The 16,917-nt window shown below is 29.2% G+C and overlaps 2 protein-coding genes across 2 annotated transcripts; both read left to right on the top strand.

Annotated features, from left to right (window-relative positions):
- The first annotated feature begins 1,380 nt into the window (after positions 1-1,380).
- LOC129289241 (disease resistance protein Roq1-like) lies at positions 1,381-3,229 on the top strand. Its single transcript, XM_054926032.1, has 5 exons — positions 1,381-1,689; positions 1,777-1,868; positions 2,036-2,513; positions 2,977-3,081; positions 3,173-3,229. The coding sequence occupies exons 1-5, from the start codon at positions 1,381-1,383 to the stop codon at positions 3,227-3,229; spliced, it is 1,041 nt and encodes a 346-aa protein (XP_054782007.1).
- Positions 3,107-4,006, top strand: LOC129289242 (disease resistance protein RPP4-like). The gene is made up of 2 exons (XM_054926033.1): positions 3,107-3,475; positions 3,578-4,006. The coding sequence occupies exons 1-2, from the start codon at positions 3,434-3,436 to the stop codon at positions 4,004-4,006; spliced, it is 471 nt and encodes a 156-aa protein (XP_054782008.1). The 5' UTR covers positions 3,107-3,433.
- The last annotated feature ends 12,911 nt before the right edge of the window (positions 4,007-16,917 follow it).

The following is a 16,917-nucleotide window of genomic DNA, read 5'->3' on the forward strand; positions in this document are numbered from 1 at the left end:
AAAACTTGTTTAATTTTTAAATACAGCTAATAATATTAAATGCTTTTCTTGATTTAAACAAAAATATTAAATATTAAAATTAATTTATAAATAAAATATAAAGAGTAATAAATTAATAATTAAGAAATCTTGAAGCCAAATAAAGCTACTTAAAATAAATAAAAAATAAATATATATTTTTTTAATTTGGGCGTGAGAAACATATAAACGGTCTTGGTACGGAGCCACTTTCCTTACATCTTCATGGAAAGTACTTCAAACATTAAACCGCGTTCGAAAACTATAAAAAGTATATTTTATTGAGTCAAAAGGAATTCGCCATCCACACATATTCATTATTTCATTGGACTTTCTTCCCTTGTTGGTAAAGGAAATTTTTAATTAATTTAAACCAGAAAAAAGCTTTTTGTAATCAGGACATAAAGAGTTCACATGATCATATCAGAGATGTTGGGGGGGGGGGGGAAGAAAAATTTTAATAAAGGCTTTTAATGAGATTTAATTTCAATAAAAAATTTTAAGATTTTTCTACATATGTAAAAGACTGAAATAAAATTAAATGATTGGCTACAATAATTTTATTGTTCTTGATAAAATTAGGCACATGAATAATTTATGCAAAAAAAATTAATAATTAAAAAATAAAAAATAAAAAATAAAAAATTTATGTTAGTAATACTCACAGCTCTATTAACAATAGTTATTAATTTTTCTATATGAATTGTTCATATTTTTAATTTTACCAGGATAATGAAATTATTTTAGTTAGCCCTTCAATTTTATTTTAGTCCACTACATATGTATAAAATTTTAAAATTTTAAAGATTTTAACTGAAATTAAATTAGTCCAAGGATTCTTCAGCAAAACTTTTCCAAAGGAACATTCGTATTTAAAGAATTTTCAAGACTTTCTAAAAATTTTTAATTACTTTAAACAAGAAAAGTGAAAAACACAGAAAAGAATTGATGTTGACTTGTAGTCAGAAAGAAATGGGAACGAAAGTTTTTCATTATTCCGTGGAAATTTCTTGTCCACCGGCAGCTTTAACTCGTAATGAAAACAATACCTCACTAGTCAATGCTCATAGGCTCATTTTTTCTACTTCCTGGAAATTTCCCTGTTAACATAAATTTGAACAATGGCTCAATATACTCAGACTTATTTTTCTGTTGTGTCTGTCTAATTCCCGGGATAAGCAAACTCTGCAACCAGCTTCAAGTCTTCAACCTTTGATTTGATTTAGTCACTCCCACCAAGGTATTCATCTGATCTTTCTCCTTCGTTCTCTAACAACTTCAACGCTATTCTTTCTTTTTTGTCTTTTTAAGAAAAAATCAACAACCTTTAAAACTTCGTTTTTTGGTTTTGGTGATTCAGCAATGGGTGCGTCTGCTTCTACTTCTGCTGCTTCTTCCCAAGTGAAATATGAAGTTTTCATCAGCTTTAGAGCTTCAGACATCAGATTTGGTTTTCTCAACAATTTGACCACGGCGTTGCGTGGAAAGCAGATAGATGTCTATGTGGATGACAGGCTGGAGAGAGGAGATGAAATATCGTCTGCACTTGACGAAGCCATAGAAGGATCAGTGATTGCATTAGTGATATTCTCTAAAGATTATGCTTATTCAAAGTGGTGCTTGCAAGAGCTTGTCAAAATCATGGAATGTAAGGCAGCAAATCAACAGATTGTGATTCCAATTTTTTAAGATGTAGATCCAACAGATGTCAGGCATCAAAAAGGCACTCATGCAGAATCATTTAATGATCATGAACAGAGGTTCAAGGATAACATGGACAGGTTGAAAATGTGGAGATCTGTCTTGAAGAAAATCGCAGCCTTATCTGGTCATCATTCATCAAAATTTCAGTAAGTTTTAGTTATTCAATACATCATTTTATAGAGTTTCTAAAGCCCTTTCTTACTTACCCCCAAAATGATTTAGAATATGGTAATACCAAATTAAGTCTATGCATTTATTATTCTTATATCATGAGTAGCTTGTAATTTTTTATATTTTATTTTTAATATGCTAGAAATGAATCACAGCTCATTGATGCAATAGTCCAAGATGTCCTAAAAAAATTGGAATATAACAACCCAGATGTGCTAAAATCCCAGATTGTTGGATTCGATCAAAATCTCACCAGTGTTGAATCATTAATGAAAACTACGTCACAAGAAGTTCAAGTTCTTGGTATTTGGGGTGTTGGTGGGATAGGCAAAACAACCGTTGCTCGAGTTACATTTGTCAAATTCTCTTCTCAATTTGAAAGCTGTTGCTTCATAAAAAATGTGAGAGAGGAATCAACCAGGATCAACGGTTTGAGTTATTTGCGTCGAAAGCTTCTTTCTAAGCTATTAGACCAAGATGAAGACCTCCCTATAAATATGAACGATGCAAGGAGAAGGCTGTTGCGGAAAAAAGTCTTGATTGTGCTTGATGATGTGTCCAATTCAAAGCAATTAAAAGATCTAGCTGGACAACAACCTTACTTGGGACCTGGCAGTAGAGTAATTATAACAAGTAGAGACAAGCATGTTTTTAGGAGTGTAGAGATTAATGATCAATTTTGAAGAATCACTAAACTTTTTAGTTTACATGCCTTCAAGCAAACTCACCCCAATACAGGATATGAAAAGCTATCAGAAATGATAGTTGCCTATGCTAAAGGCATTCCTCCAGCTTTAGAAGTTTTGGGTTCCTATTTTCGTTTTAGGGATAAGGCATACTAGGAGAGTGAGCTTGAGAAACTCAGACAGTGTCCCTGTCTAGAAATTCAAAATATATTGAAAGTTAGTTATGATGGATTAGATGTCATGGATCAAGAAATATTTTTAGACATTGCATTTTTTTCACTGAAGAATGCAAAAATCACATTACTCAAGCTTGCGGTTTCACAGCAGTTAGTTCATGGATAAAGCTCTCATAAAAGCAAATCAATATAGTGGAATTGTAATGCATGATTTGATATAGGAAATGGTTGAGCAAATAGCTCATGTGGAATGTATGAAACATCCTGCATTATGTAGCCAATTAAAAGATGCAGATGAAATTTGTGATGTATTAGAAAGTAACATGGTAAGTGAAATATATATCATTTTTATTTTTATTTTTATTTTTTTGCGATAACTTTTTAAATAATTACTATTATTTTTATTTTGTTTTCCAGGGAACTGATAAAATTGAAGGCATCATATTGGATTGGGATAGAATAAGACATTTATGATTGAGCCCTGAAACCTTCCAAAGATGAAAAATTTAAGACTTCTCAATTTTTTGTCCTAGGTTTCGGTATTATGATGCAAATAATTCAGGGCTTCCTTTTGATCTTGGCTTTCCTAATAAATTAAGGTATTTTCATTGGGATCTATATCTATTGGAGTCTTTGTCATTAGAAGGCTATTGTTTTGAGAACCTTGTTGTACTATGCATGGGACACAGCAATATTAAAAAGCTTTGGGATGGAGCGCAGGTACTTTTATATATACACTAATTGATGTGTGTGTCTCTCTCTTCAATTTAATTAAATTATTAGGCTTTTATGTGTAAAATCTTTTCGTTTCCATTGTCACAGGATCTTGTGAATTTAAAGAGATTAGATTTGAGTTGGTCCGAACAATTGATGGAGCTACCTGATTTCTCTAGGGCACGTAATCTTGAAGAAGTAGTTCTCACGGATTGTGAAAGTTTACATAGTGTTCATCCATCCATTTTATCTCTCCAATCTCTTGTTTTATTGGTTGTCTTTGGTTGCGGGAAATTAGAGAGTCTTGAAAGTGAGACTCATTTAGAATCTCTCTCTTACCTTGGTGTTTCACATTGCAAGAACCTCAAGAAATTCTGTTTGTCATCGAAGAAATTGGAAAACATATGTTTATTCGAATGCCGTGAAGTTGAAAGATTGCATTTGCTACCATTCGGAGGTTTCACGGAACTTAGAGGGCTTTATATTGATGATGGTGGAAGTTTAAGTGCCTTCCAATATGAGAGCTATGTGGCTTGACAAATCTTGAGGTATTTTTCATATAATATTTCTGACAGGAAATTAACACGGGGGAGATGTACTCCCTTTTTTATGCTTGGCCTAATTTAAAAGAACTACATTTGGTTAGTTGGAGTTACTTGTCGGAAATCCCTGACAATATCAAGGGATTAACAAGCTTGAAAACCATATCATTGTATAGATGCAAGAGGCTTAAGTCTATACTTGGACTTCCTCCCTTCCTTGAAGTATTAGATGCCAGAGAATGCATTTCATTGGAGACTGTATATTCTGATGACCCTCTAGTTCAAAATCCGTGTTACCTTGATTTCACGAATTGTATAAAGTTGAATGAGCATTCGGCTTGCTTTATTAAGAAACTAACTCTTTCTTCTTTGACTTCAACATGCAAGGATGAGGATGAGGATAAGTATTTGTTGAATGGTGGTGAAGCTTGTTACAATATTGTATTTATTATTTCAATATTTACAATATTGTATTTATTATTTCAATATTTACACCCTGTTGAAAAAAAAAGTATGCCTTTTTCCAAATTTTCTCCAATTCTTTTAATTTTTAAATACAATATATATTATTTATTATTTCTCTACATATATTTTTATACAGTACTGTACTTTAAAATGTATAATAACTATTGTAAATTATACCAACAATCCATGTACATATATATATATATATATATATTTGTTGGAAACAGATATATAATTTTTTTTTCGTAAGAGTGTACTGTTGCTATCCGCTTTGTTTTATTTTTCTATTTTTTGATTGAGCCTGTATTTACATTTTATTTGTGAGGATAATATATTCTCAGTCACCGAATTGCCCTATATAATTTTCATATAGACCCGATAACAAATTCTAAAGTGATTTGTGTGATTATAAAATAGGTTGTTTTTGGAATAAAATAAATTGTTGTTCATTTATAGCGTGTGAGACTTTTGTGAAATGAATGAAGCTATTTACGTTTGAAAACTTTTTACAACTTTTAAAAATTACCTTTAAACAAATTAAATCTGTTAGTTAAACCAAAAGTGAAATAAACAAAGGCATTATTGAAGATTATTCAAATGCTTCGTATAATTCTGTAAAACTCTAGTATTATCAACTTATAGGTAAGTGCATTTTCAGGCCCAGAAAAAAAAAATAACTTATAGGTAAGATCTTGTAAATAGGATTGGAGGAAGTAAAAGAGCAAAACACAAAGCTTGTTGATGGTATTTTAAGTTATGTAAGATTTGAAGGCTTAATAGACCACCCTAAGGTGAGTTCAAGCTAGTTTGTTTATTATCATCTCTTGTATGAGCATACATATTGGCTCCTTTATGACTAATAAATAAATCTTCTTCATTTTTTATGGTGTAATTTTGTTGCCTTGCTCTGTTTTGGCAAGGGTGTTGGTCTAAAAATGACTTAGGATTGTCTAAAAATGACTTGGGATTGAGAGTTTGTAAATTACTGCTGAAATTTTATGACTTTGTTAGTTAGCATTTTTTTGAATATTATGTTTCGTGACCTGATTAAGGTTTTGTCCTTGTGTTAACTTGTCTTGCTCTTTCCCCTAACGTGTGAGAATAAATTTGTGCTCATTCTATTCATTGTGCCTGAAATTTCAATCAATTTTTTTTTTTGTTGCATGTTGTAAAGTGGATCAAAATTCTGTTGAGCTAAAATTGCCCTTTTTGAACACCAGAATTGTGCATTAATTTGGGATGATGAAATTTTTAGTACTTCAAATTTGCCTTATTATCGATTTTGTTTTTTCAAGTTTAATTTTTATGAATTTTGTCCATCATGTTGTCTTAATTATTGATTTGATCTTTATTGTGTAAATAGAAGGTAATAATGTAAAACTCTGCTGACATGGTTAACAAAATAAAAAAAATGTAATTATTTAGATAGAAAAAAGATTCAAATGTTTTTAAAAAATAAAAGAACAAAATGTAGTGTAACAGACTAGCTTAATAAAAATTAAACTAATTTGATAGTTAACTTGTTTTCATTTGGTTTCATATACAAATCAAGTTATTAAAATACTTTACACATTAGATTAATTTGAGATAAGTACACACCAGGAAGGAAAGTGTAATGAACGACGCACTTAGCACAAGGTTTATTATTCCCTGTATAAAGAAGATACCGATAACCCTAGAGCTTATATACAATGAATAATGAACAGTAATAAATGAACACACATCAGATGGATTCTAAGTGCTAGCAGGATCTGCCCTCGGGTCCATGTGTTAACATCTTGGGCTTAGGTCTGTTGGGTTGAGCCTTATTGTTGTTCTTAGATTTGGTTAATGTTTTTACAAGGAGTAAATTTGTGTTTTAAAATGTAAAAGACTAATACAATGATAATTTAAAAAAAAACCTAAGGGACTAAATAAATGAAAATTAAAGTTCCGAAACCAAATTGATAATTAAGACACAATTTGATTGATTAAAAATTTTATCATCCCTTTAATTTTTGTTTCCCAACTTTGATTAGCATGAAGAAAGTTTCAAAATATTTATTTTCTCCTTGTGATCTTGACACGCTGTTTAATGCCTTTTTTGTTGATCAATTTCTGTGGCTTGATAGATCTTCTGGCATCTACCAGGTAAGAATCATAACGTTTCCCTTATGTTTGATTTTGTTTCTTGGATTATTAATGTGAAGCTTTCACCAAATATGAGTTAGAGGATAGAAATAGGAATTTAATTACTCAGTAAAGTGAATTCAAGTTTTTTAAACTTTTTATAGCTTTTGAAAAATACTTTAATCAAATTAAATATGTTTTTTTAACCAACAATCAAATTAAATATGTTAGTTATGCCAAAGTGAAATAGCAAGTGTATTTTTGGAAATAATTCAATGTTTCATTTAATTATCTAAAACTCTAGTATTAATAACTTATAGCTAGGTAAGATCTTTAACAGAATTGGAGGAAGTAAAAGAATAAAATACAAAGCTCATTGATGATATTTTAATTTATATGTAAGATATGAAGGCATAATAGACCATCCTAAGCTAAGTTAGAGCTGGCTTGTTCCTTATCATTGAGCATATTGGCTTCTTTATGACTAAAATAAATCTTCGTCATTTTCCATGGTGCAATTTCGCTACCTTGCTGTTTTCACATGGGTGTTAGTCTGAGCAAAATTCATGATTGAGATTTCACCAATGAAATTATATGATTTTAGATGTTTTTAATATTTTATTTGGTGAGTGAGGTGTTTTCCTTGTGCTAACTTGTCTTGTTCTTTCCCCTAATGTGTGAGAATAAATTTGCACTCAATCTGTTCAATGTGCCTGAAATTTCGATCATTCTTTTGCATATTGTAAAACGAATCAGAATTACGTTGAGCTAAATCTATTCCCTTATTGAACACTAGAATTGTGCTTTAATTTTTGTTCTGCAGCTTTTATGAGCATGAAGGAAGTTTCAAAACATTTATTTTGCTCCTTATCCTTACTTCGATATACTGTTCAATGCCTTTTTCTTTATTCTAGTCTAATAATGCATTTCTGTCAACCTTCTTGTTTGTTGATCAATTTTTTGTCACTTGGCGGATCTTCTAGCATCTACCAAGTCAGAATCAAAATGTTTCCTTAATACTTGAGTTTGCTCCTTGAATTATCAATGTTAAACTTTCACCTTGTAATTGGAGTTATAGGATGAAATAGGAATTTACTCGCAAAATTGAACTCAAGTTTTTGAATATATATTTTCCCTCCACATACTATTGAGAGGGGGACTTTGTGATGGTCTTGTAATTAATTGTTGAGATTTAAGTTGGGAGCATTTCATTTTAAATTTGTTGGCCTTGACATTGATATGTGGTTTGTGCAATGAAGTTTCTTCCTCCTGCCCCAAGAGCAAGTCCAAGTCCGAACTATAGTGAAGAAGAAAAAACATTCTCATTGTTGTGAAGTAATTATAGGTTTGTATGTTAATGTTTTTGGATGTGATCAGCGAATAAGAGCCATTTTGCTGATCATGAGGTGTCTTTGACATGTGAATCATATTTATAAAAAAATTATTTTGTAAAGACTTATAAAAAAAAGAAATTACTTTATGTTTGATTACAATAATAAAAGAAGTGATTATTAGTTATTTATTTATAAAATTTTATGATATTTTCATTTATTTTCTATTTTATAAAAATAATTTATTATTATATTATTTAAAAATTTTATAATATCTTTGCATATCTCACCTCTTTAAAATACTCTCTCATCTATTATGATGGATTATTTTTAGAAACTACTCAAAGTATCTTCTTAAAATAATCACAAATATGTTTTGTTTTTAAATTATGTTTATTTTAAAAAATTTAAACAAACATGACAAAAAAAATAGCAAATTAGAGACTGTCTAAAATTTGTCTCAAATGGATAAGAATCAGTCTCTAATTTAAAGATGCATTTCCAAGCATTTTTTAAAATGGGCATTGCTAATTATTTTTTTTCCCCCCCACACTTTATATATAAATATGTCACATGCTCAAATGCTTACAACAATATTTTCAGCTTTCTTAGAGATCCAAACAAATTTTTTCTTATAATATTTCATTTTCCTGAAGAGTTCAAACTAGTAGGGTCCTTGTTATTATTCTACAAACAGATCAATTTAAACATATAAAAGAGAATTATTTTAGATAATTTGATATTTATTTCTTTAAACAAATTACCATCCTTTTTTGGTATTCTGACGCAAAGACAAAACCACCAAATTAGAGTGAGGCACCAAGATTAAAGTTTCTATGTTTGCCATTTTGCTTACTTAATGAATTCCACTTTGATCTTGCCACTTTCGCTTTAATTCTTTCTTAATATCTTCATGTATCCATAACTCTTTATCCACTTTAGATCTAAACTTGGCCATTGCATTTCTTATACTCTGTGACCCTTTGCTATCGCAATGTTTCCTCACTTGCCTATCATTTTGAAGGAGTCATTTATAATGCTCCTGCAATTGCAATTTTTTTTTTTAAAAAAACAATAATGCACATAACAATATTGAAAATAAGGTAAGGAAACAAATAAAGGCAACTAATTAACCTTGAAATCTTCAAACCACATGTCTTTGGCTTGTGGAGTGACTTCACTCCAAATCCAATTGCTCAATGTTCCATTCGTAATGTCCGCCTTGACATTATTGAAATACAACCAAACTACAATCTATAGTGGTAATTAAGATTTATCTAACCCTTAAAGATTACCAAAATCAAAAGTTATAAATAATTACGAACATTTCAAAATTTTATCCTAAACCCTTCAAAATTGTGTTTAAGATCAAACAATAGTTCAAAACCTCTTAAAATCACAAAGGGAGCTTGGTAAACAAACAAACAGTATAAAAGACTATAATCGGGTCAAACAGTCATTTTCCCCCATTTTGGAACATCTACCACATCTACAAAGCAATGCACCACGAGTAAAGTTTTGTGTTATATGCTGCCACAATTCATGACAGCTCACTTGCTGCCACGATAGGATTCAGAGACAAACTTTTGGTGTGTGTTGATTCTCCATTTAATGTTTGATTTGAATGATTCAAGTGTTCACACAGAACTCATTTATTTAATTAGCTAATGGCACAGGTTTACTTCAATATGTATCATTTGAAAATTGGATATCTAGATGTCAACCACTTTTATGGCATGTTTGCACATCTAAGTGCCCCAACCTTTAACCTTCAACAATTAGCCTTAACTAAGACTCAAATCATGTCCAATGGACTACTAATCACCTGATTAAACACTTATACACACAGTAATGCATTCAACATGCCCAAAAATACAATCTTAGTCTCATGATCACATAAGCACATATAGACAACCCAATTCAATCAAATGTCAATGTCACTACTCAAGTATCAAATTTCATGGCAAATATACAATCTCATGATTTAAACATCATATTTAGCCATCAATATTAGCATTAAATTTATCAAGCAAATACAATCATAAACAAAAATTAAATTTCTTGGTTACATCAACTCTTGGGTTTACCACCTCAAGAGTATACTTTAGATTTTTGAAGGAGCTTCCCATTGACATAAGCTCTAGAAACAATACTCTACAAGCAATGACTAGAAAATAGTATTAATTACTAATTATCATTAATTAACTATTAATCATGATTAAGGCTAATAGCTTGGTTAAGCATGAGTAACTGAAACTAACCCTAATATTCACTTCCATTAGCTCACTTAACTCCTATTAAGTTTAATAATCACTATTAGCTACTCTCATAAGCTTAATAACTTATTTAGCATTAGGGTTAATACTAAAATCTTCATAAAATACATTAAATTCCACCAACAATCAAAACCCAAGATTCAAGACATTTATTATCACCTATAGACTCCATTAAAGTCAGAGGGGTGGCTGAAACTTTTGGATATAGCTTGCCATCCCGTGAAACTCAAGGAAACCACAAGAAAGAGGATGGAAAAGAGAAGAGAAACCTTACCCAAGAGCAATCCCGTAAACAACCTTAAAAAACCACAAATGATGAACCCTACTAGAGTTGTGAATGCCTCCTTCGAAAACTCTCCCAATCCCTTCTCTTCCTATTTGCCCGAAATGCATTTTGGAGATTTTACAATTTCAAGCCTCTGCTGTGGCACGTAGCACCATCTGCCATGATAAATTGCCCAAAACAGCAAACCTACTCAAGCTTATCATTTTTTGCCCAAAATGGCCCAATAACTTTCTAGGCTCTATTTTTAGTCCTCCATAACATCCATTTAGGCTTAAACGGTTACCCAAACTCAATAATTGCTCTCTATATAATTTAATCCACTAACTAAGCCCCACAATTAATTTAATTAATTCTTAGAATAAATTTTGAGGTGATACACATTGAATGAAACTGAGGATATAATTTAGAGGCAAAAATAGATTTTTGTCCTTTTAATTTTCACCTTATTTGGGATAGTGATTGTATTTTCCTTCATTTTAAAAACCACATTTACTCAACCCCATTTCACATTTAGTTTACAATAGTCAAATATAGTGTTCTTTAAAAAACAAAAAGAAAATGAAAACAAATTCAAGATTTTTCCTTTTTAAAAAAACAAAAAATAAGAACAATTTTGGAAACATTGAATCCAAAACAATTACCCAACAATTTTTTTTATTTTTCGTTTTTTAAAAATAAAGACAGTCTTTTAAAGCAAAAATCAAACAAGGCCCTTAGTCTTTTAGAGATTAATTATCAGTATATGACTCCAGAAATTTTAGGAATCCATCAATATCTTGGTGCTAGAGGTTTATTTCACCTTAAATTTTGATGATGTTAAGATCATAAATATTTATGGAATTTTAATGAAACCAATTAATGCACTCATCAAATTGAACCCATTTTTTAAAGAAATACTTTCCGTTTACACTACTGTTGGAGGGCTTTGAGATGCTTATTTTAATAATTTGCTGAAATTTGGTTAAGTGGGGAATATTTCAGTTTTTTCATTGGCTAGGTTATTTTGGTAATCTGCGCAATTAACCTTCTTGCTGTCGGAACTCAAAAGGAAGTTCAAAACATACCATGAAGATGGAAGAGATGGGCTCAATCTCTCGTCATTCTCCATTGTTGTAAAGTAACTATATAAAATTATGAGTTATTCTCTAATTCTATTTATAAATCATTTTCAACATATTTTATTATATTTAAAAAATTCAAAACTTATTAATTCTGTCATAATTAATCAATATTATCATATTATGTTTAATTATTATTTAGTACTCCTCTGATTCTATCTATAAGTCACTTCTAACATATTTTACCAATATCAAAGAAAATCTTAAAACTTATTAACTCTATCTTAAAATTTAATAAGTTTTTAATTTTATCCCTATTAAATATTCATATTTCAATAATATATTTTCTCTTTCCAACATTTAATTGAGGGTAAAAAAATTGTTATGAAAATTTAATAATGTGATTTATAAATAAGATCAAAAAAATTTTCTCTCTCTGTTCTACAAACAGTATGAGGGAGTATTTGTATTTCCATTATTTATTTTAAATAACAGCATGAACATTATTTTTTATTTTTATATGTTATACCATTAGATTGTTCAAATAATTTTTTTACATTGACAAAAGATATTGCATATAAAGTTTTGATATAAATGAAGGGAAAAAAATGATGAAACGCGGCAAATAAGAAAAGCAATCACATCACATGGACAACATTGCTCTGGTGTCGTTAATTTTGTAACTGCAGGATAGGCTTGGGTCTTCAAAGAAAATTAGAGCCTCAATTATTGAATCATTCTAATTAATCAATATTGTCAATAATTAATTGCTTACTAGTAAAGAAGCCTTTTGGGGCCAATAAGGCTCCTTAAAATTAAAAATAAATAAATATTTTTGACTGAGTCAAAACTCAAAGAGGTTCGCATGTAAAGGAAAATTTTCTTTCTTTTCGTGCAAATTTCTCCACGCCTTCCTTATTTTTGGTGGCCTCTGATTAATATAAATAAGAAAAAGTCTAAACAAGAAAGCATTGTTGACTTGGGGTCAAAAAATTTGGTGACAAAAACTTTTCATTATTTCGTGGAAATTTCAGTTTACTTTAAACATTAAATTTCCACCAACAGATTAGTTGATGGTTGCGGTTTTCAATTAAATGATGAAAAAAAACCTAGTAATTACTTGCCTAAAATGTCTCACGTAATTTTCTCTTACTGAATTTAAGAAGTAAAAACAGTAAAATATACTATGGGCATCGAATCAACTATATTTTTAATTATGACCAACTACTCTTAAACCAATTTAATTTTTATTAATCTAATCTTTTATGCTAGTTTTGTTTTTCGATTTTTTTTAATTTTTGAATCTATTTTTTATTGGAATATCTTCAAAATGAAGAGATGTCTTTTTGAAAAGTTATATCCTTATAAATTAAGGAATTTTTATAAAAGATTATGTAAAGATTTATAGTTACAAAGGTCATGTTTACCTAAATTCCAAAGGTATTTTTGGAGGATTATAAAAAAAAATTTTATCATTTGGTAAAGAAAAATGTGTTTCAAAAAAATTCTATATATTAAAATGATATTTTTTTTTATAGAAAGTTATTATAAATAACCTTTGTTTAATATTAATTATTAAACTATGTTGGTATGTTCACTCGTTAACATGGGGTTGTTAATGAATCAATATAAGAGTAGTTATGAACCAACTTTTGAGGAGAGTTTTTATCATTTAAAAGGTATCACTTTAATACATCACTTCACTATTTATAAATACTACTTATCATCACTCATTTTGAATATTTAATAATATCCATCTTTGGATACTCATTATCTTTTATTCTTTGAGTACAATCAAAATAAAATTAAATTATCAAATTGAAAAAATTATTATTTTCTTCGCTTGAATCTTGGTAATACAAACCATATTCAAGGGTTTTCATTTGCATCTTAATAAAAATTCGCTATTAACCCAGCTTATATCCAAAGATTAGAATAGGTCGGGGTGAAAGTTTAAAAGAAAATGCTGCCAGCACACCTTGAAGACATCATGCATCTTTTCTTCTTTTATTCTTCAAAGAGCCATTCCCATGAACTTTTTTAATCTAAATAATAATATTTTCATTAATCTACATTTTCATTAATATTCTGTCATCCATATCAATAGATTTAAGTGTTACCTTCTTATTAAGCAATAAGGACTAATCGATAACTTAGATAAATTTAATAGACCATATAAATAAAGATTAAACTTTAAAAAAGTAAATTGGTAATTGAGATGAGATAAATAAAATTCTTTGTTATTTTAAAAATAAAATATAGAACTTAGTTTCAAACTTATTGATCAGTTTCAAACCCACTGGTCAGTTAACAGTAACAATAGACTGAATACCTTTCAACAGACCAACTTTATATTCTTTTTATTGTGTTTAATTTATATTTAATATTTATATTTTTCTTTACATGACAACATGATCATTATATTTTTATTTTCACTTTCATTGCATATATTTAGATTGTTTAAAATAAATTAAAACTTTCACATTGATAGAAGTATTGTCGGTCAGTATAAAGAGGGAATCTTGCCGACAGTAAAACCTATATATCTCCCAAAAAATATTAAAAATAATAAATAAATATCTTTTGACTAAATTATTAGATTATTCTAGCACTAAAAAAGAGTGAATTGAATATTCAAAAATTTTAAATAGACTTTTTTTGAATCAAAAGAATGCAAAAAAGAAAGCAAGTAAAAAGCTAAAGATTCTAGAAATATGGGAAGAAAAGTAAGCCACAAGATATTTATTCTAGTTGAGTTTATTCACTTAATCTACATTCAATCCTTAAATCACCCTTAAAATTTTTCACTTAAACATAAATTTCAATGGATACTTGTAATTACAAAGCAACTCTCAAGACTATATCAATCTTGATTCAACTACAACACTTGGTATATTAGCAATATATTGCAAAACACTTAGAAAAATCTCTTTTTAAAATTTCAACTCAAGAAAAACAATAAGTTTTTTTACAAAATGACTCTCTAAAAAGAATAGATATGATATAATGAAAGCTTAAAAATTTGTGAAAGCACTACTAAAAAATTGCATTTTACATTTCTAATTAATGTTAGTTTTGAAAACAGCTAATGTAAAAAAAGATAGTGATAGTGATGTAATTTTATGGACATGTTTTAATGTCGGTTATTATAATAACTTACGTTAAAACCATAAACCACGTTGGTTTTAAAAAGCACCATTGTATGCTTTTTTTTTAAAAAAAAAGAAAGTTAACTAAAACTTCTCACATCAGTTCTTATATGAACCGACATAAAAAGTAAAATTCACTTTGGTTTTCCATAAAACCGATGTGGAATCTCATATTTGATCACTGTCAAAGCTCGCTGCACGCCATTTGTCACTCTCCATTGCTCACTATTGTCGTCGCTATGCCCACCACCGTCACCGCTACATTTATAATGAACTTAAATTTTAAATTAAATTAAATTAATATTTTTTTTAATTATTATTTTATTTAAATTAATTTTATAGCAAGTAAAGAGTAGTAATTTAAAAAAATTTATGCTAATAATTTTTTAAAGGTATAGAATTTAAATTTTATAAAACAAAAGTTTAATTTTATTTTATTTTAAATTATAAAAAATGTTGGTCCTTTTTTATAATTTTTTCATGTGTCATTTCTTACAGTGTTCTCAATTTTTCTTTTCGTTTAGAATTTTTATATTTGCTGCACGAAACACAGCATTCAGTTTTAGCTCATCTTCTTCCTTCCCTTCACCGACATAATCTCCTCTAATTCTTCACCATCGGTCTGTGTTTCTGTTCTTCACTACTGACTTCCCTCTCGCCATCGTTAGCCGTCCGCCACCCTTCTCCCCGTCAGCGTCGATTTGCCTTGATGAAGTGGAGTTGCTGGGTATTCTGTTCTTGCTCGCCCCTCCTTCGCTTCTGCTCTTCTCTTGCTTCACCTTTGGCATGTATGGTCTGTGAGTGTGTAAGCTTCAATTTCTTTTCCTTCCGAGCTGTTGGAAGTTGCATGGGTATATGTGGCAAGCCTATTCTTTTCCTCATCTGACCGATAGATGCATTATTTTTTCTCTTTAAGCTGTTGTGGCTGTTGAAGGAAGGAGTTAGAATTTTAATTTAATTATTTCAGCTTCAGCTGGTTGTTAGTGAAGGAAGAAGCTTGTTGAATGAGTATTAGAATTTTTAGTTGAAATTATTCTTTGTAGTTGCTCTCTAATGATGTGATTTAAATGGTTGATTGGGATTAAATTTGAGATATTTTGTGTCCTTAATGATGTTTGGGTAGTGTAGGTAAGTTTGATTTTTGCAATTAAATGATGATGAGAAATTGGAATGGATATATGTAAATTGGTTTTATAGTGAGCAAATGTGAATGCTCCTAAGGTGTTTGTTTAAATGCTTATGAGGAGAGTAATGTATTAACCAATTGACATAATTTAATTTGGAATTTATTAATGGAGAAGGAAGAAATTATATTATGGGATAAGAGTTTATATTGATGTTGAGAAAACTTTAAGAAATTACATTTGAACTTGAAAATGAGGTTAGCTATTTTAAATCAAAGTGCTTGTTTCTTATCTTAATTTGGAATGTTCATGGAGTGCTTGTTGAAATGTTCAAGAAAGGATTTGGAGTTGGATTGAGAAAAGTACTAGAGTCTTGTTGGTTGCTTATTGTGAATTAGACCTTGATTCACTCAAGATGTTTGTAAAAATGCATGAAAGAAAATTTGACAAAAATGCAAGTTGTTTTTCATAGTACTAGTTTTAAAGGAATATGTTTAAGTGGTGGCTTCATCCATTAAATTGGCATCGTGGGGTACTGGAGGAAGATAATGTTCAACAATGATTAAGGTGTTTCATTAAGCTTTAAAAAGGTATGAAAGGAACAAAAAAAAAGTCTTGTATTATTCTAGTTGGGTTATTGTTTAGTTAATAATGTGATAAGGAAATTGTTGGTTGAATATGTATAGTTGTGATGTTATTTGAAATTAATTTGAATGTTGCTAATTGCTTGAAGAATTAATTCACAAGTGATATTGAATAAGGCACATGACTAATTAAAGTAAAAAGAATTTTATTATTGTTGATGATTAAGATATTAAAACACTTACTTATTTATATTAAGAAAAGAATGAGTGAGTGATTTTTGAATTGTAATTGATTTATTAGGAATTAATATCACCCTTGGAATTAAGTGAGAAACTAAAGTGAAGCAAGTTTTAAAATTATTAAAAAACTTTTAGGTGAGTGAGTAGTGTCCTAAATAATTTCTTACAAAGTATTTGTAAAAATTTCTTTATTTAAATTTTATATTATTCGTTTATAAATTGTATAAATATTCATGTTAATTCTATTTTTATAATTTATACAATTCCTCTTACCTCACTCTTAT

Source organism: Prosopis cineraria, unplaced genomic scaffold (assembly GCF_029017545.1).
Source record: "Prosopis cineraria cultivar Desert tree isolate PC_DT_omini unplaced genomic scaffold, ASM2901754v1 PC12, whole genome shotgun sequence".
NCBI lineage: Eukaryota > Viridiplantae > Streptophyta > Magnoliopsida > Fabales > Fabaceae > Prosopis > Prosopis cineraria.

Coding starts and splice junctions, on each gene's coding strand:
- LOC129289242 (XM_054926033.1), top strand. CDS start 3,434: ATGGGACACAGCAATATTAAAAAGCTTTGGGATGGAGCGCAG. Junction 3,476..3,577: donor AGCTTTGGGATGGAGCGCAG/GTACTTTTATAT, acceptor CCATTGTCACAG/GATCTTGTGAATTTAAAGAG.
- LOC129289241 (XM_054926032.1), top strand. CDS start 1,381: ATGGGTGCGTCTGCTTCTACTTCTGCTGCTTCTTCCCAAGTGAAATAT. Junction 2,514..2,976: donor ACTTGGGACCTGGCAGTAGA/GTAATTATAACA, acceptor GATTTGATATAG/GAAATGGTTGAGCAAATAGC. Junction 3,082..3,172: donor ATGTATTAGAAAGTAACATG/GTAAGTGAAATA, acceptor TTTGTTTTCCAG/GGAACTGATAAAATTGAAGG.